This window comes from Chionomys nivalis, chromosome 22, assembly GCF_950005125.1.
Source record: "Chionomys nivalis chromosome 22, mChiNiv1.1, whole genome shotgun sequence".
In the NCBI taxonomy this organism is placed as follows: Eukaryota; Metazoa; Chordata; class Mammalia; order Rodentia; family Cricetidae; genus Chionomys; species Chionomys nivalis.
The window spans coordinates 23,607,776-23,632,621 of NC_080107.1; the positions used below are offsets into that span (position 1 = coordinate 23,607,776).

At 45.1% G+C, this 24,846-nt stretch overlaps 1 protein-coding gene across 5 annotated transcripts; it reads left to right on the forward strand.

Moving 5' to 3' along the window:
• Positions 1-7,039: 7,039 nt before the first annotated feature.
• Positions 7,040-24,090, forward strand: Nr4a2 (nuclear receptor subfamily 4 group A member 2). Of its 5 annotated transcripts, none has more exons than XM_057755344.1 (8): positions 7,040-7,173; positions 17,936-18,056; positions 18,517-19,382; positions 20,141-20,270; positions 20,652-20,815; positions 21,671-21,873; positions 22,202-22,380; positions 22,534-24,090. In XM_057755344.1, the coding sequence occupies exons 3-8, from the start codon at positions 18,519-18,521 to the stop codon at positions 22,788-22,790; spliced, it is 1,797 nt and encodes a 598-aa protein (XP_057611327.1). In that variant the 5' UTR covers positions 7,040-7,173; positions 17,936-18,056; positions 18,517-18,518; the 3' UTR covers positions 22,791-24,090. The 5 variants fall into 5 exon arrangements, with proteins under 5 accessions (XP_057611327.1, XP_057611329.1, XP_057611325.1 ...); XM_057755342.1 differs by lacking the exon at positions 7,040-7,173 and adding an exon at positions 16,082-16,316; XM_057755345.1 differs by lacking the exon at positions 7,040-7,173 and adding an exon at positions 16,082-16,316 and having other exon boundaries at positions 18,695-19,382.
• Positions 24,091-24,846: the final 756 nt, after the last annotated feature.

Genomic DNA, 24,846 nt, shown 5'->3' on the forward strand with positions numbered 1-24,846 from the left:
TTAAATTTCCCTTTCCCCACCCAGCAGTAACCAACATAAGGAAGCATTAAACATATGTGTTGATGTTGGTCAACATAAGTAAATGATACATTGATTAATATTGATCAACAGATAAGTTTTGTACATACTATCTCTGCAGTAAGTAGAGGTAGGATTCTTACATTAAATGACAGAAAGTTCAATTCAAACTTACTTCAGTTAAAAGACAACAAATTGAGCCAGATGGTGGTAGTGCATTCCTCTAAGAAGAGGCAGAGGCAGGCGGATCTCTGTGAGTTCAAGGCCAGCCTGGTCTACAGAGCAAGTTCCAGGATAGCCAGGACTACACAGAGAAACCTTGACTCAAAAAACCAAAAGCCAAACCAAAACAAACCATCAAAACAAAACAATAAACAAAAATAGGTTAGAAAAGGTAACAAATGAACTTATAACTTGTCCATTGAATCTGTAGCTCCAGGAACCGTTTGATCGAACTTTAAATGTCTTTAGTACTCTCTCTGTCCTTTCTACTCTCTCTCTTGCTCAGGTCAGCTGTCCCTGTGTTTGGGATATGATGTCAGTTTTCTTTTTCTGTGTTGAAGTGTAGAGGACAGAAAGCAATCACTTTCTGATGATAACTCCTGCAAGTTCTGGCTTGTCATTTTGGCCACCCAGGCTATGGTCTTGGCAGTGAGGAAATGGGTAAGTATTGCCTTTGATACAAATGAATGCTGTCTGTATAGAATTCTCCTGAGGATGTCTCTCGTGACACACCTGGATGCTAACACCGTGAGATCATGGGACATCTTTGCCAAGTCTACTCTGGGACTCCTCTTCCTTGAATTATTCCTTTGAGTATCAGCTCTGAGTGAATTGTTTGTTCTTTAGGTAACCTGGATCCTTGCCCATTTCATTCTCTATTTCTGTTTGCCAAGGTCCTTTTTTTAGGTGCAGAGGAATCCTTTTCCCCTGGAAACATCTTCTGGATGGTGGTATGTGTGAAGGTATATGTGTGATGATATATGTGGATATGTGATATGAGTTTGTGATATATATATGCCTCTTCGTGCATAATATATAATGTCAGAGGGGATGAATGTGTGTGTGGTGTGTGTGTGATGTACGAGTGTGCCTATGATGTGTGTCATATGTGTGTGCATGTGTGTGATGTGTGGGTATGTGTATATGTGACATGAGTGTTTGATTTGTATTGTCTCTCTATGTAATATATGATGTCAGAGGGGATGAATGGGTTTGTGTGTGATGTGCGTGTGTGCCTATGATGTGTGTGGTATGTGTGTGCGTGTGTGTAATGTGTAGGTAGTGTATGTGGTGTGTGTGTATGATGCGTGAGTTTATGGCGTGTGTAATGTGTGTGTGGTGTGGGGTGGTATTAGGGGGTGCATTGTGTGTATGTGTGTATGGTATCAGGAAGGGATGCCTATGTATGAATATGTATAACTCGTGTTTCATATTCATTAGCCCTAAAAAGGTGTGGGGTACAGATCTAGAGGATCAGTAGCTATGCCATAGCTACTCAGGAGGTTGGCTGAGGCAGGAGTCCACAAAGAGAACCTGCTAAGCTACAGCGTGAGTTCAAAATTAGCAAGGAACTTAGTGAGACCCTGTCTCAAAAGTAGAAAGCTAAAAAAAAAGTAGCCCTTGCCTCCAACAATTTACAGTTTTATAAAGCAGAGTTAGAAATCAGCACAGTCCCTTCTTCCTGTTTACCTTGATCTTGTCAGGAGACGATGACCTCCAATTTTCTTTCAGGAGCTAGGAGAGAGCAAAGAAAAAATAGCAGATATTACAGGGAGAAGAAAAAAACCACACATACTGTATAGATTTAAAATACTTCCCTACAGATATGTGATATTTCAAATTAACAATCCAGAATTCTTGTCTTTTCCCCTGTGTTTTAGGATCCAAGGAGGCAGAGACCATTGACAAATAAGCTGCTGATGGAGTGGGCTTGGTGGAAGATGTGTAATGTAAATTAAGCCCTGACAGGTATTATATGCCACCCTTCTCATTAGCATAAAATTTATGTCTGCGTCTCAGCTAAGAGATTGCCAGGTTCTGACTAATGTTCAGCAAAGTTACACAATATTTTGTGTTTATAATTTTTAATTACACTCCTGGAAAATGGATCTTTAAAAGGGTGTGAGCTTTGTTTTTGCCTCTCTTAAGACTGAGCCACTTAATTGAAATAGCACATTTTTAAGAAGAAATTTACAGCAGAAGAAATTCACTGAACAATTGGCTTTGTGCTCCATGACATTTATAAGGCTTCTCCGTGGCAAGTGAGGATTTCGGCTCCCACCAGGAAAACACAAACTGCTGTCGTATTTAGTGCAGGAACTGAACTCCCAAACTCCAGTTCTCTGTAAAAAAAAAAAAAGGGGGATGGAAGAGGGAAGCCAGCAAGGATCCTTTTGTAGTGAGAATCAAGGTAGAGTCCCTAAGGGAGGAGGCTGTGGCCCTGGAAAGGGTGGAGAATATGAAGGCCTTTCTCCTATTCCAATTCTCTAATTTAAGTTCAGGATTATGCTTGGTCCGAAGCAACTGGGAACCCATGCATAAGGAAGCTATGGAAACGTGGCTTTGGCTCTCCAAACCAGAGGGAAGATCAAGGAGGTGTGTATGGCCTAGGACCTTGAACCCTCATGGATGACTGTTTTCGGGGGAGGCAGGAGGCAGATGTCTACAATCTATTGTTAATGAAAGGCGTTGTGCACCCTGTGGGTCCATTTGGATAAAAATGTCTGTAATGTATTTAGCGAAGTGAAAGGACAAACGATGTTTATCGAAAGAGTAACAGTGGTTATGTCAACACAGCGGCATGATTATTGATTTTACTTAACCACGCTCTCCCTTGTTTTGTATGTGTTCATTTTCTACACTAAAGATTGCTTTTGGTAAGGAAGTGAGCAGATGAGGGGGTAACTGACCACAGAACAGCTTGTAGACGCCCCCAAAGCCTCCTTCCAGCAAAGCTAGTGTTTCTGGTTCAGCCTCACAAAGGATTTCAAAACATTGTTTGCATGGTCTGATGTTGATTATTTATACCATTAACACAGTCGCTAGCAATACCTTCTGTCAAAGGGAAAATTGGTGGACCAACTGTTAAAATCTAGTCACTCTTAGAGAAGAGTTAATTATGCATCTCTGCCTATATCTTGCACTGATGTTAGAAGTTTTGCAATTTTTCTAAATTAAGTTACCTTTATTTATTTACAAACATTGCTTGTCCATTTGTTGATTGATCAATCAACTGATTGGACTTTTTGAGACAGGTAACTTAAGCTGACTTCAAATTCAAAATGTAGCCAAGGATTTTGAACAAAAAGTTGACTTTGCTGTCTCCACCTCCCAGATGCTGGGATTGCAGGCATATGCAACCACCCCTGGCTGACTTGTCTTTTCTCAATGAAGGAAGTCTGTAGCGCTGCATAGGATATGGCAAATATTTGTGCTCACTGCTTTGAAAGCTCAAGCTGGCAGGCACCATTCTCTAAATACAGACCAGGATTAACTGAGCTATGAAGCAAGAGTGCACAGTGGCTCCTTTTATGAATCCTTCGACATTGCTATTGTAGAGGAACCCATTGAAGGATTTAATCTCCGGTAGATAGAAACTTTGGAAATACAGGGAAATGTCCACATTCTTAACCACAGTGTTATGGGGACTGTGACAAGCTTTAAGCTATCAAAGATATCCAAATATTTATAAAATATTTTCTATGCTTCTGTTTCAAAGATTTTGGTATCACTGATTTTATTTTCAGCAATTAATAGGGTGTTCCTACTGGTTCTAGAATCAAGTGATTTGTGTTAGTCCGTTGGTGTAACAAACTTCCTAAACGTAGTGGAAGAGGAAATTTTTATCTTAGCTCAAGATTTTAAAGAGCTCAGGCCAAGGTGAAATACTGCCATTTCTTTAGGCTTGAGAGGAGGCAAAATGTCCTGGCATGGGAAGTGTGTGGCAGAAGAGGATGCTTGTCTTGTGGTACCTAGAGAGCAAAGACAAAGTGGGAGAGTGTAGTAGGAGCTGCCGGCTGTGTTCCTGCTGCCCCAGCTCCTGGTCGCCTGGCTAGCTTATGCCCTGAAATAACAACACACAAACTGTATTTTTTTAAACACTGCTTGGTCCATTATATCTAGCCTCTTCTCGGCTAACTCTCGCACCTGGACTAGCCCATTTCTAATAATGTGTGTAGCACCCCAAGGTGCACTTACCAGGAAGATTCTAGCCTATGTCCATCCTGGGTCGGAGCTTCATCGCATCTGCCCCAGAGAGGAGAGCTATCGAGTCTGAGCTCACTTCCTCTTCCTCCCAGCATTCTGTTCTGTTTACTCCACCCACCTATATTCTAACCTATGAGGGCCAAGCAGTTTCTTTATTTTTTAACCAATGATCTTCCTCCATCAGGAGAGGGGTCAGGATTAACCAACTGATAAGGCAAATGTGCACAGTAATTTCTCTAATAGCAGTTTCATGTACGATATTGTCCCCAGGGCAAACACCTAAGGACCTACTTTCTTCATCAAGGTCCTACTTTCTGTTTCCATCACCTTTCAGTAGCCCATCAAATTATGAACCCATAAGTCAGTGCAGTCATGATCCAATCATATCCCAAAGACACCATCTCTGAACATACGTGCATCAGAGATCAAGTCTTCAACACATGAACCACCATGGGACATTTCAGGTACAAATCATAACACATCCCCAACCACTAATAAATTTGGGCACATTTACTATTTAGTCAGGCTGTGCTAGTTTTCATTCTATTAGAAGCTGACGGTCAGGGTCAGCGAGATGGCTCAGAGGGTAAAGGCACTTGCTGTCAAGTCTGCAGACTAGACTTGGATCCCCCACATCCAGCTGGTGGGAGGAGAGAACTGATTCCCTTTAACCTCCACACTTCCTGAAAAGGCAAATCAGCCTTTTAATGGTCTTGTGTGTCCCTCCCCCGACACCTGAACACACAAGACAATGAAATCAAAACATGTAAACATTAAAAAAAGTATAAGGACAATGATAATGATCAGAAAAGATCACATTAAAAGTGGAAAGAAGTAAAAGTGGTTTACTAAAAACTACAGGGGTAGCTGGATGTTTCTGGAAAACGGTGGCCAAAGAAAAAAGACCTCTAAGGAGCAGCAGCAGAACCTTACAGCAGAGTTAAGGAAGAGAGGAGCCGTTTGATAGGAAAGAGAGGCAGATGTGCTTAACTGGAAGAAATAGTGGTTAACTTTTAGCTGTGATCACACTTTGGTGGTGTCTATGTGAAGCAAATGTTTTGGCTCCAAACTTGTTTCTTCCCCTTTTATGTTTTCTTAGGTTTTTTTTTTTCCCCAACAACCTGAAGACGGGAGAATAAGGCACATTCTTTCTGACTGTCTATGAAGGTCAATGAGAACGCTGCTGGGGTGTTAGCTGTTTGCTAGAGAATGTATTATCTCTCAGGTGAAAAAAAGTCAGAGATGGGGGACAAAGTACACTAGAAGGAAATGGTCCTAGTGTCCTTTGTAATGCAAAATCAGATCATTTCTCTTATGGGAAAGGAAAAGCGGTGTTAGAAAGGGCCTCAGATGTCTTTAGACAGTAAACAGGTCTGCTAGAATGCAAACGAAACAACAGTGGCCACCACTTTGTCCTCTTAAATAGTAACAATGGTATATACTCCATTCCTTTGTTCAAGCAGTGCTAATATATTCTTTTTGGAAAAACATACAAAGAAAAAAATGGTGCAGAAAGGTACAGTGAAGACATAATACTCAAATTTTCTGATCTTCCAACTTCCAGCACAGCGCCTTGGTTTTGGACTAAGAATCATGTCTTCAGCCCTTGTAAGGCATTGTGCATGCCTCGTCACTTCACAACCCTGCTTAGATCTGCCAATCTTCTATATAGAAGCACCCCAGAAAACAGAGTCAAATGTCTGAGGCATTTGGTTCAGAAGAAATAATGTCTTTGAGGCCAACAGATGACTGAGCCAGCAAAGGTTGGCCACAAAGATTGGATACATGGGATCCACAAGGTAGAAGAGAATGACACCAGGAAGTTACTTTCTGACCTTCACACCGGTGCCTTGGCGTGTATTTGCACACACACACACACACACATCGATATTAGTGTAATAATAAAGAGTACAGTCTCCATTGACTGATAATTGATAATTGCAGCAGAAGCTGATCTTCATTTGTGTAGGAGAACCTTAATGAATAAGACATGCGTCAGGGAATGTTGTGACAGAAACGCCTAAAGAAGATGGCAATGGAAGTCTCTGCAGAGATTTTTACCTACAGAGAAAGCCCCTTTAAATATCAGCCTTGACTGGACTCCCAACTGCCATAAGACTACAGACTTGGAAGATCACAACAGCCTGTGCCACCAGGAAGGCCACAAAGATGCAAAGGATTCCGTGGCTGAGATGGTGAGTCCTGGGAGGCAGGCCTCGCTGCTTCTTCAGAGCCCTGGGTACAATCGCTTAATTGTACCATGTCCCCCACCCCGCTCACAGACATTTAAGAAGTCAAATTCTTTATTTTGGGTTTTTATTGACAATTTACTGCCTCCAAACCACCCGGGACCTGTAGTGGATGGGGGGAGTTGGGGCAGAGAAGCGTCCAGACGGTTTTAAAACAACTTGAGAGGAACTTGGTGAGGAGTTTTGAGCACAGGGCATCCAGGTTGGCGCGCGGTCGCCGGAGGCTGGGACGGCCCCTCGGCCAGGGGGGGAGCGCGGAGGGCCGGGCCAGCAGCTTGGCTGCCGGGTGCAGCGGGTCATTGTTTCCCCGGCCGCTCCTCCCCGCGGGTCCGGCGTCACTGGCGGGGCGCCCGGGGCGGGCTGCGGGTTATTTATAGCGCTGGCTGCGCGCGTCACGGAGCCCGGCCCGGCTGACGGGGGCCGCTGACGCGCTTGGCCGCGGCACCGAGGGCGCGGGGTGCGCGCGGGCGGGCGGGCGGCGACAATGGACCGGAGCGCGCGCCTTCCTGGCCGCTCTCCGGCCCCCGCCCTCCCTGCTCCGCGTCCCCGCGGGGGTGGCGGACCTCGGCCCCGGGACTCCGCTCGGCGGTCGGCGCTCCTCGCTGCGCGCCCGGACTGCACGAGGAGCTGGAGCCGCTTGCGCGATCACTCTCTGCGCCCGGGGACGCGGCGACCTGGGGCCGGGAGCGCCGGGCAGGTAACGTTTCCTGGACCGGGCTGGGGGCTCCGGGAGGGCCGGGGGCAGCCCTGCCCGGACTCCTGTCCCCGCCGTGTCCCGCGCCGGAGCAGGAATCCGAGGTGGGTGTGGAGCGCCGGAGCGGGAGAGAAACTTCGGTGTGACCAGCCACAACAGGCTCCTCCCGAGAGGCCGGCGCCACACGGCCACCTCCCTAGCCCCTCCCCAGCCACTCCTTCCCCTCGTCTGCCCTTTACCGACGCCCGGGACCCCCACCCGCGGGATCCCATCCTGGCCCGCTCAAGCCCTCACTGTCGCGCTGCCAGGGACTTTTAGGGACTTGTGGGCCGCGGAGGCCAATCGTGAGCCCTGCCCTTCCGGCTGCTCTGCAGCCCCCCTCGCACGTGGCAGGCAGGCAGGCTGGCTGAGAACTTGCTGTGCCTTCTAGGAAATTGCAATCTATTTGTAATGCACTTTGGCTAATTGGGAGTCCAAGATTAAACTTTAATAAAGCATTTGTGTCGTCTCGTCTAATTGTGAAAGCTTCCATTCGTCCTAGTAGATAGACTCTTAAGTCTCAAGTTAATGGCGCTAAACTAGATTTCCAACCCCCATGTACAATTCTGCCAGCCTTCCTCGGCGCAGCTGGATTTCTGTAAGGTACAGATGTTGCTAATGGCGGCTTAAGCACGGATGGGCAGATAGCATACGGAATGCAACATGTTGCCATATGGTTCCTTTAGCCTTTCACCTCCAGGGATATCAATCATATATATTCTGGGAGGAACCTAATGACTCTCTGAACAGCAAAATGAATTACCTGGTACAATTTATATCCCTTGACCTGATGATAACAACAGGAAGATAGCATCGCCCAATGGCTGTAGTATAAATTGAGTTACAGAGCTACATTTCAAATTCTGTATCAACTATTGGTAGTTTGAGGGGCCCGGTCACATCATTCTGTAAAATCTGGTTCTGCATTTCCTTTTTCTCTCCACCCTCTCCCACCTCTAGACATGCAAAACTGATAAGATTTAACCAAACTGTTATTGGAAATTGACACTCTACCTAACAGGTGAGACGCGGAGGGGTGGGAAATACAACTTCCGGAGTTAGTTACAGTTAGCATTCTTCAAGAGCATCACAGTCTAAAGTCAGAAAAAATCAAACGACTCCGAGAAATATGGTTTCAGTATAACTCCTAAATCTAGGTACTTATTTGAAATTCTCCACCTAAAACAAAGCCCTACTTCAACTCTTAAGAAAAAAGTTCTGAGAAATAATGAACTATCAGAATCCTAAGTAGAACTTTTTCTGCAAACCAGTTCCTGCACCAGGTTCCCTTTCTCTGTGTCTTAATCCATGGAGATAATGACTTTTTTTTCTTCTTCCAAGCTGTTAGTATCTACATACTGAAGTCATCCCTTAGGTCCTACTGAAATGGCTTGGTAATATTTCATATTAGATTTTTAAATCTCCAGGTGGCTAACAAAATATTGTAACTGCCTTTATGCTTGGTTTATAAGCAGGGCTGTGTTTATGCCACAGTCTGTATTGTTGATTCACAAATACAGATCACGGTGACAGATAAGCAAAGACCTAAGGGTACAAATTAAAGTATCATTCAAAATTTAATTTCAGGTTTACTTTTATATATGAAAGTCTATCTCAAAGCTAGCTACATAATATGTCTGGGTTTCTTTTTTCATTCTACAGATGTAAAAAGCGGTTCATGTGAGCTTATAGACCAGCAAAACACACAAATGGTCATGAATGGTCTAAAAATATGCTTACTGTTAATTTTGTGCTTTTTTTTTTTCAGAAAGTGTCACATTTTAAAAGTTTATACATCATGTCCTTTTAGGATCACTTAAAAAGGACAAGGTGACACCCCCCTTCCCCCTCCCCCTTGTAAAGACTGATGGTTTGTTAACTAGTGCTTGAGTTAGTTCAGACATTTTGATTATTACACCTAACGTATTGCATAGCAATATAGCAGAATATGTTACGCAGAACAAAATAGGATATGGCCAGCTTATGGCAAGTTTCTTTGCCTGGGCTGTTTTTGTAACCATTTAATAGCTGAGATTTTAGTGTGCTCTGCCGCACCAGCGCTCTATGAGTTTAAACCCAGATCGGCACGCTTGTCAATAACGACTCCGTCTTCGTGACCTGTGAATTGACAGTGACTGTCCTTTAATCAGTCACACAGAACCTGCCTTATAAAGCTGTTATTGTCATGGGCAGATACGGCAATCATTTGTCAAGGCCTGTGATTATTAAAGTGTTCCTCCTTCAAATCCAGGCCAAAAGGCCTGCTGCGCTTCCTTTCAGAGTTCCAGCAAAATCTCAAGCAGCACTGTCTGCTCCCTCTCCTTCCAATTGTATCTTCCTGTGTGCACGTCATGAATACTTTCAGGCAACTTTGCAGGTACAAACCATGCATCATTTTGTAGGTTGACATGGCAGCAAACCTAAGATATGTACCTTACAGCCTCATTTCGTAAACAGCTGATAGATGGGCACTGTTACTCTAAATAATGTGGCTGGCTGCCAAGGAGAACACCAGAACTAGAAAGTACCAGAATCACTATTGTACTAAGAAATCATTGTCTATTTTTTTGTCCTCAATCTTAAATTGCTTTTTTTTTATTTTCAGTGTCGCCCTTCCATGTTGTTAATATGAGAATTTGTTTAGACAGGAAAACTTTTGAAAACATGCTTGTGTTGGCCAAGAAGATATTTCTGTGTTTCTGTTGCCCGTAGGCATAGGGCCTTTATGTGGAGCTGATATGTTTATTCTAATTGAACAACAACAACAACAACAGAAAAGGACTTACAACTAGGTGTATTTCCTCATACCAACTGATTTTTAATTATGATATGGTTCTACCTGCTTCCCTTCCCCCTTTTTGTTCACAAATAAATTTGTGATCTTTAAGTACCCAACGTTTATGGTTTCCTCAAGGTGGCATGGAACCAGCTATGAATAGGTATTAGACTTCTCTAGTGTAGAAGCTCTTTATTCAGCTAAGTGGGGGTGTGAGTCACCAGGAAGGAGTGTGAACCCATTGCACCTGAATCCCCTTTTCAAATTCAAAACTCATGGTGTTGCATCAGAAACTTGTTTCTCTCTTTTATGAGCATTTCATTAAAAAAAATACTAAAGTGTCAGTCTGAACTATTCCCCCAGCCAAGCAGGGCAGTCTCTTATTCTGACCGACATGCAGCTTTGTTTTTGTATGGGTTGGCAAGAGGGCCATGCAAAGACCACATAAAAAACTGACTTGGGTTGCCCTTACTTTGACTGAAGATTGACAGGAGCTCTTTCATTAATCTTGTTCTCTTTCATGTTCTGTATTCAGATATTGAAACACAGTATTTTTATACATTTATAAGATTGTGTTTGCATTTATTTAATTTATGTTTCTTTTTTTAAAGCATGTAGCCTTGAATGTTCTCCATTTTTTTTTTCCACATCATTACTCTGGTACTGCTTGATGTAACTTGATTAGCTCCCTCCCCAGTCATGATTGGTAATTAAAATAGGCATTAAAATTAGTCACTTAGCAATTTTGCTGTTCAATTGGCAATTAAATTACTTAATTGCAATTAAAGTCCTAATTTTAATTGGCAAAATGATAGATGTAGATTTAAGATAATATGTATAAATACTTTAATAAGTGTCTATATAAGGATTACTTAATTACTCAACTTCAAGTTTATGCTGTTAACTTTGGAACTTTTAAGTGAGCAATGAAATTTATATTACATCTATTCAAAGGATATGGTAATTAGATTTATTACTTATCGCTATAAGGGTCCTTGCGATGTTACTTTTGTAGTATTCAAATTGTAAGCTTGATAATTGAGAATTATGATGAGGAAAAGGGCATATATGTCTTTGTCTGAATATATCAATACTTTATTTTCTTTTTTATTAAATTAAGAAGTTCTCTACCAATTAGCTTGAAGTCAAAAGTAAAATATGGTTATTTTATCACTAAGTGTAGAACAAAACTAAAAAGTGTCACCTGTGAATTACATATAACTTTTGCAAAGTGTATATATATTGCCTGTTTAAAGAAATGTTGTCTAGTTCTGTTAGAAAAACTAATGTCATTGGCTCTTGTTAGAATTTCAGGTGTCTTTTATATTAGCGTATACCTTTATTCTTAGGATCTTTAAATGTGTTTTAGGGCATTGTACATTTTAATGTCTTTCATGCATACTGAAATAAGCAAATTCTAAAACAAAACAATCATTTTTTTTCTAGTAGAAGATAATTTTTTCATAAGGAAATGTTAAGTCGTTACTATAAAAGCAAGTATTAGAAGACCACTGCAAGCCAAGTATTAAGGAAAAAACCAAAGATTTTTATTATGTAAAATAGTTCTTGAGTGGCATGAGGTTTTACCATATGCTCAGTTTTATGATTTTAATTTATAAGTAGAAGCTTCTAGAAAAAAATGCTGTTTACTTCTGCGCATCTTTACACATTTTCTAGAACTGAGTTCTGAATTAAAGTAAGACATTTTAAAAATCAATGGTCTTTGCTGAAAAACAGGCTGAGTAAAACTGAATAAAAGCTGCCTCTATCCAGAATGTGAATATCAAAGAAGTGATGCACTCCTCTAAGTATTCCACAGGAAAGGCGCAGTGTGGCTGATTAATAGCCCATGAATGCAAATGAAATGGCAAAAGCAAAACAATAAAATACCTTCAATACTAAGTTTTTTTTCTTCTGAGAAACAGACGGTTTAAGGTGAAATTTTCTTTCTTCTGTCCCTACTGTAAGACTGTCTACCAAATAATAATAAAGGCTGTGAATGAAAGTTTATTCAAACATAATGTAAAATACATCTCATTTTAATGCTTATAAGTTTCAATACCTACAATATTTTAAAGAAATACCTTAAAGTTGCCTCCACTCTGACAGCATAGCAGGTATGTCTGTTTCATTGTATCTGCCTTGTGAGGTCTTTGAATTCATTTGGGGAGAATACAGAAATCAATCCCCAGAGGCCTCTTCCCATGCATTAAAATAGAAAATCCTATGGGATTACATTTATGTTTGCTCTCTAAATTATACCAAAAGCTCAGTTTTATTAAGTATAATCTGCTTAGCCATGCATAAAATAAAATACTTAGGTTTAGATGTGAATTTATATGCATTTATACTGATTTTCAATGAACATATTTTTTTCTACACACAGGCAAATATATTCTGCTTGGTATGTGTTAATATCATAAAAGTTAATATAATAACACTTTCATCAATGCTTTCTGAGGTCACATCATTATATTTATTAATAACAGCTTATAGTTTATATAAGGTGGAGCTTCTATGGATAGCACCAATTTCTTGCCTACATTATTTTAAATTATTAAGAAAATAGACCTTTATTGTGGAGAAACTTTACACATTTAGACATGGCAATAATTTAAAGTTACTTCAGACTCTGGATCTAGAAAAAACCTTATTGTCATTTTAATTGAGTTATAAAATACTTTATTTGAAATATTTATGTGTGAAAATGCAGAAGGGTTGTAGCCATATAAATGCAGAATTTCAGTTCCTTTTAGCCTAAAGCATCGTTTTAACATTTTCTGAAAGGTTGTTCAATTCTACATTTTGATTCCATTATATGTGTAATTAAACCTCTGTGCACGAAAGCATTCTCTTATGTACTAGCAAATATACCCACAGGAATTCTCTTCTAAACTGTAATTTATTTAAACATGTAATCATAGGATTTTAAAACATGCTTTCATTTTTCCAAACTATATGCCAATTTGAACTGCTTTGAGATAAAATGAGAGATTTTATTGCCATTTTGGTTTTTTTCCTCTGTGACCTAACAGTGAGTTAAACATGGGCAGGAGGAAATAAAGAAAATCCATTGTGAACCAAATTCTATGTGTTGAACTGTTTCCGTTTTGGACAAAATAGAAAAAAAAAATAAAAGAGTTGTTGCTTATGAATTCCAAACAATATGAACATTTGGGCCTGCAGAATTTTCTCCTGGGGCTTAGTTAGTCTAAGTAGTAAATAGCTCTCTCTCTCTCTCTCTCTCTCTCTCTCTCTCTCTCTCTCTCTCTCTCTCTCTCTCTCTGTGTGTGTGTGTGTGTGTGTGTGTGTGTGAGCGCGCGCGAGTGCGTGTGCTTCTGTGAGAGAGTCTCTCGAACATTGTGGAGTCAGGCCCCCTACTGACAAGATCAGTCAATTGCAGACCTCGTCCTGGCTCCTGCAGTTTTGCCCCTTCAGAATCAAGTGGGGGGAAAAAACAGCGGTCTGAGGTTTTGAGCACGGCCCTTTTATACTTTCCGATCTGTGCACTGAATCCTTACTACCTGGAGCATGTGAGAGTCCGGCCTCAGACTCCAAGCCTAGAATAGTCTCAGTCAAGAATTAGTATAAGCGAGTTTATGAGTCTTTCCTAAGTAGGGGTAACAAATCAGGAAGCCGAACATGAATTTGAAGAGAGGGACAACTCACACGGATGGAAAAGAAGTCTTCACTTTCTCTCATTTACGTGTTATCACTACTCTATTCTCACGTATTACCTTATGAAATTGCTATGACCGCTGCCCTTCGATCTTGGGTATCTCAAGACTTGAGCAAAGGCTCTTATCAGAGAACCACGAGTCGCAAGTTGCTGTGCTTGTTCCATAAGTGCTCAATACAAAAAACTCCAGCCCCCCTTTTTCTCTCTGGGAGGGCATTTTTCAAAATATCCCCAGACTCAACTCAACCCAAACTGAATGTTTTTAATGACTGAGGGAGAGGAGTGTGTGGATAGCAACAACACGTTTACTTAGCCACATTTGTGTAGGGAGGGCTGTGGTTGCGATCTTAAACTTCTCTTGGTACTCGCTCTCCTGGAACTGTATTAAAAAATAATAACTTCCACCCCAGTGTAGCTAAGCTTGGGTTTTCGACTGTCTGAAAATAGCTCCCGGGAACCTGGCCCACCGCGTGGATCAAGGAAAGCTCCCCCTGACCGCACCCTGCTCCCTCGCGGAAGGGGAAGGGAACCCAGGAGGGCGCCTGTGAGCTGGAGTGGCTGCTATTTTGGGCTCAGCCTGGCCGGTGCGTCAATGCCTGCGCCCCTGCGTCACCGCCACCCCCACCCCCTTCCTTCTCCATTGCTCTCCAAACTCTCACTTTTTCCCTTTCGTTCGCGTGGAATCGCTTCTGCCCACGGGGCGCTGACGCTGCCGAGCTCACACTAATAAGCTGTTCTTCACCCTGCCCCCTCTTTCGCCCTCCCCCCACTTCCTGGTTTTATTTTATTCTATTTCTTTTTCTCGCGCCCACTAGGGCACCGTTGAGCCGTAGCGGCAGCAGCTGGAGGGAGAGGCAGCCACAACATCTGGGGGAAACTTAAGGTGGTCACGTAGGTTTCCCCGAGGCTGCTGCACAGCGGAGCCCGCGGCTTGTCTGGGCAGCCGCAGGGCACCCGATGGCAACGCCTCTGCAGCGGCAGGCTCGCTCCGCACGGAGCCGGCAGAGGCGGAGGTGCAGGCTAGGAATGAGCAACCCCACAGCCCTGAGAGTTCCGCGGTCCTCTCCGGCAGTGCCAGGATCACCGAGAGGGGGCCGAGTTGCACTTCGCACAGACCCCCTCCCCCGGTAGCTTGGGAGCGAGCCAACGCTCGGGAGGAGGGGAGGAGGAGCGCTGTCCTGGGCGGAGAAGGGGACCCTCCCAAGTCGCCCTCCCTCGGCCTCAGTCCCTTCCTGGTCTTGGGAAAAACCCTAGGAAGTCTGCCGCCCAGCTTCGCTGGGGTACTGGGAGTAAGGCTCGCCCTCGGGAGGAGCGGCGATTCCTTTGCTAGAAAGATCCACGCGCTTGGCGGGTGGATGGTCTTGCAGAGCACAACGGGAGGCGACTCCGAGGACCGCGGTTGTAGGACACGCTCCCACAGCCCACGGACTCTGGGCTGAGGCAATGGGCACACACTTTCCGTTTTTCCGAGATGCCTCACGGCCCACCACCGCCTCGGGCTCCACTCCCTTTGCCGCCTTTCCCACCATGCTTTCTTCTTGGTTTCGAGTACCACAGCCCTTGTGTTTCAGAAACCCGTGAGCGGGACAGGACAGGCTTGGTGGGCACAGCGCAAAGTCAATGCTGTTCAGAGCTGACCGAAGGGATGGATCAGATCTCCTTTCTGCTGGAGGCGCACCTGTTGCCCGACTCTGGTGCATTGTCTGCAAAAGAAAAGCAGGCAGCAGTTCGCCCCTACTTGTGGGGTCCTCAAAGGCCTGGCTCAAGGTCTACTCTCTCCTCTTCCACACTCTTTTAAGTATTAAAACCTTTTAGTTTCAAGAAAGGGGGGCGGGAAGAAAAGTGGGCCCTATCCCCCTTATCTCTAGAAGGAGGATGGAAGACTAAGATAGAAAAAGGGAGAAGCGGATGCACGGACTAGTGAGAGTTCATCTATCGCCCAAGCCCCTGGAGAGCTACGAGTCACGGGACATTTGTCTGCACTTCCGCTAACGACTGTGTGGGGGTGATGTTGGGAAGCAGCAAGGCACACGTCTGCCCGTGCGGCCCAGGTGCCAGCTACCTGGCCCACGCCAGCTTTCTTTTCCATTCAAGCTTTTGTTGCACCCTCCCCACGTGTGAGGACTCAGGGTCTGGGGGCAGCTGAAGCATAGCATTACCGCGGGTTTCACGGACCTGGTTGCAGAAGTCACACTTCTTTCGGAAAAAAAAAATTAAGAAACCACCCAAGTGGGCTACCAAGGTGAACGCAGAACCGTTCCCACCTTAAAATCAGCCCCAGTCGTGACGTCAGGTCGGAAATATACCAAAGCGAGCGCGGGCCAGGAGTCCGGGGAGCGCGGCGGCTCGGCGATTGGACCGTGGGCCGCTGACGCGCGCTGACGCGCGCAGACTTTAGGTGCATGTTGGCAGCGGCAGACCGAGCCACATAAACAAAGGCACATTGGCGGCCAGGGCCAGTCCGCCCCGCGGCTCTGCACAGCTCCACGTCCCTCTCGCCTGCCCCGTCGGCTGCCTGCCTCTTCTCCCGCCGGGCTGGCGGCGTGTGACTCCCCGCGCCCGGCTCCCGCAGCGCTCCCGCGGACCCCGGAGCCCCGGCTCCCGGAGGGAACTGCACTTCGGCGGAGTTGAATGAATGAAGAGAGCAGAGAAGTGAGTAGGTGCGGCGATGCCGCCGGTGGTCTCGCGTTCTCCGGGTCTCCGCGGACCGGGGACAGGTTCTCTGCAAGTGGGCGCCAGAGCCGTGGAGTGCGAAAGGGCTGGGGAATGGCGAGTGGGCGCGCGCGGCTCCGCCGAGCCTTTGCTGGAACTTGGTTCTGTGTAGCGTTAGGGGGGGAGTTGGCTGCCGGCAGAGCCTTCCAGGCTTCTCATTGGTGGATGTGGAAGTGGGGGGGAACTTCCATAGTTTTAGGAGATGCAGACTTGCCTGTGGAGATGTGCGCAAAGTTTACTCTGGGTGTGAAATTGAGTGTGGCTTGCTGGAGATTCCAGATCTCGTGAACAGGTGGGAAACAGTCCGGGAGAGAAAGTTTCTGCGTTGCTTGGGAACAGTGTCGCTCAGCTCGCCCGCGTGCGGATGTTTTCCCGGTACCGTCGTGTAAGGGTGGTGTCTGTAGAGTGTCCTGTTGCTAAGTTGCCTGAAATTTCTGGTTTTGATAAATGCTGTCCTTGGGTAATGTGGCAGAGTGTGTGCGTGAGGTAAAGAGTGCAGCTATGAAACCGTGACGCGTCTAGGGTTAATATCTAACACAGACATATTTCCAAGGGCGGCGGCGGCGGATGGGGGGGGGGGAGCAAGAGTCTTCTTTCTATTTTTTTCTGGCTAACCTTCTCCACTCCTTGAAGCATGATTATGGAAGAAGGGAGAGAGGGAGCAGAAGGAGCGGCTGTTGGGTTTCTTTATCGTTATTAACAAGTCTGTCTATGCTCTAGAGTGCCTTGCCAAGTGGGAACGTCTGAAAATTGCTAGGACACAAGAATGCCTTGTCCCAGCAAGTAGGCAGCCCATGGGAAACATTGTGGAGAAGATGTTTAGCTTGCTGTGCTTCTAACTTTGGTGCCAATATTATATACGTAATATTCCCTTTCCTCTGCAGTTGACCCGAGATACTTCTGGTTAAAGTAGAGGTCTCTCTCATCACCTCGGGGCTATTAAAGGTGTTGAAAATCCAGTTCTCTGGAGGAACACCAATTCACTTGTACCTCCAAACCCCAGTGCTGGGTCAAAAGCAATTACAAAAGCATACACTTGCACTCAAATTGGCTTCTTGGTTGTCCAGGCCCTGTTAACATTTTCTATGGGTAGGGTTTCTATTGTTTTTTTTTTTAATTGTATTTTCTTGAATTCTACTAACTTTCTTTTCCCTTCTAAGAGAAAAGTCCGTTGGACTACAAGAAAAAATATATAAGAGAAGGCTTTGATGCTGTGCTTTCTCTGTAGCATAGTCTTCTAGTCAGGTTTGAAATCAAGTAGGATGAAAATGATGCTTTTGTCTGTGGCAAAGGGACCAATTCATTATATTGTTAAGTATCAAGTAGGCTCATGGGATGACTTGCCTCTAGGATGCTTTCTCTGCAGGGATTTTCACTGGGAGATGAGTGGCATTATCTGTTGTTTAGCCACGTCTTTGCACGTTCCTTTAAGCTGCTGTTTGGTAACGGTCTTCACACTCATTCCTAAGGAGGCACTGAAGGGCCTGCCTGTGAGTCGCCTCTGCCCAGCCAAATCTCGGTGGGGAAACATCCTCAAACTTCCTGTGTCTGTATTTCAGGGAGATCTGACGGGCTGGATTCCCAATTGCTTTTTTAAAAATCTTGGAAACTTTGTCCTTCGTTGAATTACGACACTGTCCACCTTTAATTTCCTCGAAAACTCCAATAACTCGGCTGAAGGTTAGTGAGTTTTTTCTTTCATCACCTTTCCCGAGTTCCCCCATATCTAGACAGGACAACGGGATCTTCTCAGGCCAGCTCTATGCCTTCTGGTCACAGAGAAGAACAGCCTTCTCATTGTGCAATTCAACTTTATTTCTAGACTGTGGGTTCTAGAAATCCTGTCTACTTAAAGCTCAGCGTAGAGGCTCCTCAGATTGGCTGTGGGAAGGGGTTGGAGTGGGGGAGCATTTGAAACTAGCCGGGAGTGTAGACCCTCGACAGCTTTCCAGCTCTGGGTCGTTTGGGGATCAGTGCTTTCCTTTCTTCATAGCTGCTCTGACCTCTCCTGCCCTTCCCCTCGCACCCCTACCCTCCCTCTGACACCGCGGGCTGCCGGTGTAGCTCCAGGTGTACCTGAGCCCGGAAGAAAGTGTTCCGTTGACCAGGCTGAGTGTGTATCACCCTGTTTCATTTCCAGCCATGCCTTGTGTTCAGGCGCAGTATGGGTCCTCGCCTCAAGGAGCCAGCCCCGCTTCTCAGAGCTACAGTTACCACTCTTCGGGAGAATACAGCTCCGATTTCTTAACTCCAGAGTTTGTCAAGTTTAGCATGGACCTCACCAACACTGAAATCACTGCCACCACTTCTCTCCCCAGCTTCAGTACCTTTATGGACAACTACAGCACAGGCTACGACGTCAAGCCACCTTGCTTGTACCAAATGCCCCTGTCCGGACAGCAGTCCTCCATTAAGGTGGAAGACATTCAGATGCACAACTACCAGCAGCACAGCCACCTGCCCCCTCAGTCCGAGGAGATGATGCCACACTCCGGGTCGGTTTACTACAAGCCCTCCTCGCCCCCGACGCCCAGCACCCCGGGCTTCCAGGTGCAGCATAGCCCAATGTGGGACGACCCGGGGTCTCTTCACAACTTCCATCAGAACTACGTGGCCACCACGCACATGATCGAGCAGAGGAAGACACCTGTCTCCCGCCTTTCACTCTTCTCCTTTAAGCAGTCGCCCCCGGGCACTCCTGTGTCTAGCTGCCAGATGCGCTTCGACGGGCCTCTGCACGTCCCCATGAACCCGGAGCCCGCGGGCAGCCACCACGTAGTGGATGGGCAGACCTTCGCCGTGCCCAACCCCATTCGCAAGCCGGCATCCATGGGCTTCCCGGGCCTGCAGATCGGCCACGCGTCGCAGTTGCTTGACTCGCAGGTGCCCTCGCCGCCGTCCCGGGGCTCTCCCTCCAACGAGGGTCTGTGCGCCGTCTGCGGCGACAACGCAGCCTGTCAGCACTACGGTGTTCGCACTTGTGAGGGCTGCAAAGGTTTCTTTAAGGTGAGCAAGACTGGGCCGAGGTGGCAGGTAGCGTTGACCTAGTACCTGAGACCCAGGAGTGTGCTCTCCCCTTCCGGTAGGCAGCCCAGCCCTAGTTCCTTGAAGCTACCGCACGGGCTGCGGAAGGGGCTTCGGGTGGTCTAAGGAAAGAAATAAGCAAGACTGGGAGAGTCAAGGTTTCACCCCGCCCCCCTCGCCCCTCAGCAACCTGCCGCCCCGGCGGGCTCCCGCCCGAAATTGCTGGAGCCAGAGTTGGAACAGGGCTATTTGCATGTGTTAGGCTCTGTCTTCCTCGTTCAGATTGAAATTGGTTAGGACAGAGAACCGTGTCTGAGCTAACCAAGTGGAACAGAATTCCCTGTGGTCAAATTAAGTGATCTCTTTATTTCGCCATCCTGATTGAATAATCTTATCATTTTAAATAGAGAAGGTCTCCAAGGAATGTAAATAATATGAATGCGCACGGATTTGTATTTACTGAGCGTCTCCTGCTCCTTCTCCTGGCATATAAAACACAGCAAGGAGCGGCAAGGTTAGCTCAAATGTTAACGCTATCAATTTTCTTCTGGTAAATGCCCTGGGGGAGGAAAAGGAAAGGAAATAGGAAGAAAAGAACAAGAAAAAAAATTTTTTTTAAAGGAGTAGTGTTTGTGTTTGTAGGGAAGGAATGCAGATCCAAGCCATTAAAAAATGTCTCCAGTTTAGTGGACTTTTAATTAAAAATAATAATTTGTGGCCTACATTTTTTCTCTCTGCAGCGCACGGTGCAAAAAAACGCGAAATACGTGTGTTTAGCAAATAAGAACTGCCCAGTGGACAAGCGCCGCCGAAATCGTTGTCAGTACTGTCGATTTCAGAAGTGCCTGGCTGTTGGGATGGTTAAAGAAGGTAGGTCGAGGCAAGTTGCTGATCTCTCCTATGTTCGGTGCCCTTGAAAGACCACCAGCTGCTTGTGGACCCTGGTCCCTGCCGCCTCCCCGCCCCCACACACACTCCAGGGTCCCGCTGCCTGATGGCCCAGCCTTCTCTAAAGAAAGCCACAGGGCCCTCCTGGTCTTCGTCCCAGTTAGAAGAAGGTATAAAATACTTCCCCCCCCCCTTTTTTAAAATGTAAAAATTTAATGCTTCTCATCACTAAAGTCTTTACAAGCTAGAGGAGCCCTGGACCACCAGGTCTGGCTCCCACTGCGGCCTCCTCCTCCGAGAGCCCTGTGAGACGGCTGAGTCTGGGCTCCAGGGACCGGCGTTAACCGGGATATTCCTTTACAGTGGTTCGTACGGACAGTTTAAAAGGCCGGAGAGGTCGTTTACCCTCGAAACCGAAGAGCCCACAGGATCCCTCTCCCCCCTCACCTCCGGTGAGCCTGATCAGTGCCCTCGTCAGAGCCCACGTCGACTCCAATCCGGCTATGACCAGCCTGGACTATTCCAGGGTAAGAAGCTAATGGGGGTCATCATGTGTCCAAACCAACAGATGGGCAGGACCCTCTCCCTATACTCAACTTAAAGCCCCAGACTCAAGGGTAAAGGAGGCAGACCAGAATATATGCTTCACAGCTCTCGGCAGGGTTCCGGGAGCGAGACACTGAGGTGCAGAAGCTGAAGTGTAGATCTGAGAACAGGCCAGAGGGCTTGAATCTTTGCGAACCTCCTTTGCCCGACAATCCTGAGCTCTGAAAGGCCCAGATGAGACGCTGTCTAACCTTCCTTCCCAGATCTACTTACTCTACGCGAAGTTACAGGGATGCCCCTTCCCCCGCCCCCAGTGAAGACTGGGATTTGCTTGGGACTAGGAATGAAGAGAGGGTGGAAGGAATGACACGGGGAAGGGGGGCGGGCTCGGGGTCAGGAATCAAGTGGGACTATTCCTCTTTTACTCCAGTTGTGAAAATGTGCAGGCTTTGGTTGGAGGGAGCGTGGGCAAACCTAGTAGCGACTGCAGTATTATTAAGCGTTGCAAAGGGCGCCTCGGCTCAAGACCCACTCTGGGATTAGCATGAATACTACCGTGTCAATTGTTTTGTGGAGATAAGACTGAACGTTTCCCAGGGCTGGATGGCACTGTATTTAGTCTGTATGGAAATGGTAATTTACATATTTAAAGCGGCGACCTCAGAGCACCGTCCCTAATTGAATTAATTGCCCCGGAACATCTAATTTCCTTACTGGTCAGAGAGAGGTTTAATTGTTATAAAAACCTGGCTCCCCTACTAGAAACGGGGTTAGCAATTTCACGGGTTATATATTTTAGAGAACCTCATTAAGTGCTTTTTAAAATGAAATTCCAGTTTCAGGCAAACCCTGACTATCAGATGAGTGGAGATGACACCCAACATATCCAGCAATTCTACGATCTCCTGACTGGCTCTATGGAGATCATCAGAGGTTGGGCCGAGAAGATCCCTGGCTTTGCTGACCTGCCCAAAGCTGATCAAGACCTGCTTTTTGAGTCAGCTTTCTTAGAATTATTTGTTCTGCGATTAGCGTACAGGTAATGAGGGAGGCCTGGAGAGGAATGAGGAAGTACAGGAGAGGGAGAAAAAAAGGGCTGGGGGGAGGGGGAGGGAGATTTAAAAAAAAAAAGGTGGGGAAGGGAAAGAGTGAGCCCAGAAGCCTTGGGTGAACGTAGTGGAGGTGGGCTAGAGGAGTTCTTGATTGTTATGAAATTAAACCCTTTCAAGGTCCACTGGTCTACATTTTATTAACTCTTCAGTAATTAGGTGCCTCTTAAATCCCTCATTTATTGCTCTTCAAGTAATTAGTTGTTTAGCTTCTCTCTCTCTCTTTTTTCTCCCCTCTCTCTTTGGTATTAATTGCAGGTCCAACCCAGTGGAGGGTAAACTCATCTTTTGCAATGGGGTGGTCTTGCACAGGTTGCAATGCGTGCGTGGCTTTGGGGAATGGATTGATTCCATTGTTGAATTCTCCTCCAACTTGCAGAATATGAACATCGACATTTCTGCCTTCTCCTGCATTGCTGCCCTGGCTATGGTCACAGGTCAGTACTGCTGCTGCAGGGCATTTCCCCTTCAGAACTTTCTCTGGTGGGACCGGTCATGGCATTCCCTCCTAATCACAGATTTTCTCTGATTCTGCCAGCTGACTAACTCCCTATGCCTTCTTCTTTTGTTTCTGATTGCATTTTCTGCAGAGAGACACGGGCTCAAGGAACCTAAGAGAGTGGAAGAACTGCAAAACAAAATTGTAAATTGTCTTAAAGACCACGTGACTTTCAATAACGGGGGCTTGAACCGACCCAACTATCTGTCGAAACTGTTGGGGAAGCTCCCAGAACTCCGCACCCTTTGCACACAGGGCCTCCAGCGCATTTTCTACCTAAAACTGGAAGACTTGGTACCGCCACCAGCAATAATTGACAAACTTTTCCTAGATACCTTGCCTTTCTAAGATCTTCTCCCAAGCACTTCAAAAGACCTGGAAAGAAAAAACATCCAGAGGGGGCTGCTCACACGGGCAGAGAGCTGGCTAAAAAGTCCAGTGTATGTCATCTCCCTCCTGTAGACCCCTAACCCCCATCCCTACAGTAAACAACAAAAAACAAACAAACAAACAAACACTGTCGCTATTTTCTAACTCGCAGGCAGAACCTGAAAGGGCATTTTGGCTCCGGGGCATCCTGGATTTAGAAAACGGACACCACACAATTCAGTGGTATAAACTTTTTATTATCAGTTCAAAATCAGTTTATTGTTCAGAAGAAAGATTGCTAATGTACGATGAGAAATGTTTGGCCATGCTTGCTTGTTGCAGTTAAGACACATGTTACACACACACACACACACACACACACACACATACACTTACACAGGGCCCTTAAGGGTACCCACATATTTTGCCCTTTAACAAGACTTCAAAGTTTTCTGCTGTAAAGAAAGCTGTAATATATAGTAAAACTAAATGTTGCGTGGGTGGCATGAGTTGAAGAAGGCAGAGGCTTGTAAATTTATCCAATGCAGTTTGGCTTTTTAAATTATTTTGTGCCTATTTATGAATAAATATCGGAAATTCTAAAAAGTAAGTGTGTTTGCAAAAAAAAAAGGAAAATAACTACATAAAAAAGGGACAAGCATGTGATTCTAGGTTGAAGATGTTATAGGCACTTGCTACTTCAGTAATGTCTATATTATATAAATAGTATTTCAGACACTATGTAGTCTGTTAGATTTTATAAAGATTGGTAGTTATCTGAGCTTAAACATTTTCTCAATTGTATAATAGGTGGGCACAAGTATCAATACATTGGCAAATCCTGACAAAAGGGACACATAGTGTTTGTAACACCGTCCGACATTCCTTGTTTGTAAGTGTTGTATGTACCGTTGATGTTGATAAAAGAAAGTTTATATCTTGATTATTTTGTTGTCTAAAGCTAAACAGAACTTGCATGCAGCAGCTTTTGACTGTTTCCAGAGTGCTTATAATATACATAACTCCCTGGAAATTACTGAGCACTTTGAATTTTTTTTGTTTTTTTTTACGTCTAAAATTGTCAGTTAATATATTATTTTATGTTTGAGTAAGAATTTTAATATTGCCATATTCTGTAGTATTTTTCTTTGTATATTTCTAGTACGGCACATGAGATGAGTCACTGCCTTTTTTTCTATGGTGTATGACAGTTAGAGACGCTGATTTTTTTTTCTGATAAATTCTTTCTTTGAGAAAGGCAATTTTAATGTTTACAACAATAAACCACGTAAATGAACAGAACTTTGTCTTATTTCTGGTTCAGGAAAAACACAGTGACTGAACATCACATATAAGAAAGAGGAAAAGTGGAGATTGATTTGGGGTAGGTCACTTACATGACATCTGAATTTCAGCATGACAGCCTGGATCCATTGCGATTAAAGGAAGGGTGTAATTGAATTAATTACCTAGAGAACTCAATGTAATATTTTTCTTTAGCCCGACTTTTCCAGTCTGGTGATCTACATTTATCAGAACGAATGTGAATGTAGAAGATACATATGTTTTGAGAAAGCATAGTTTTCAAAAGGCAGGCTTTAGAAGTCAAAAAGCTTCTAAACTTTTCCAAGGTTGGGAATCTTTCAGAGTTCTGTGGACAGCCTTCAGGAAGTGTGTGCTTGAGACTCAGAAAGGCCACACAGATTTGAAAAGTCATGTACTTTATCTTTGCTTTTGCAATTCCTGTGCACACTGGTGTGAGCGTGGGAGGGAGAGCTCAGGGTCCCTGCCCACGGAGTCCTGAGTCAGCCTTCCCAGGCAGGCTCTGCAGACATTTCTTACACTATTTCCCTGCTTTGGTGGGTAGTGACGAGATGTGATCTGCACTTTTAGAATAAGGGTCCCACCTTTTAAGTATTACTGATTTTAAACAAACCAACCAACCAACAAACAAACCTTTGTCATGGCTCCAATTTGGTTTAAGCCAAGTTTTAAGATGGGGTTCTAACCTTCCACCCTGAGTTGGTCTCAGCCA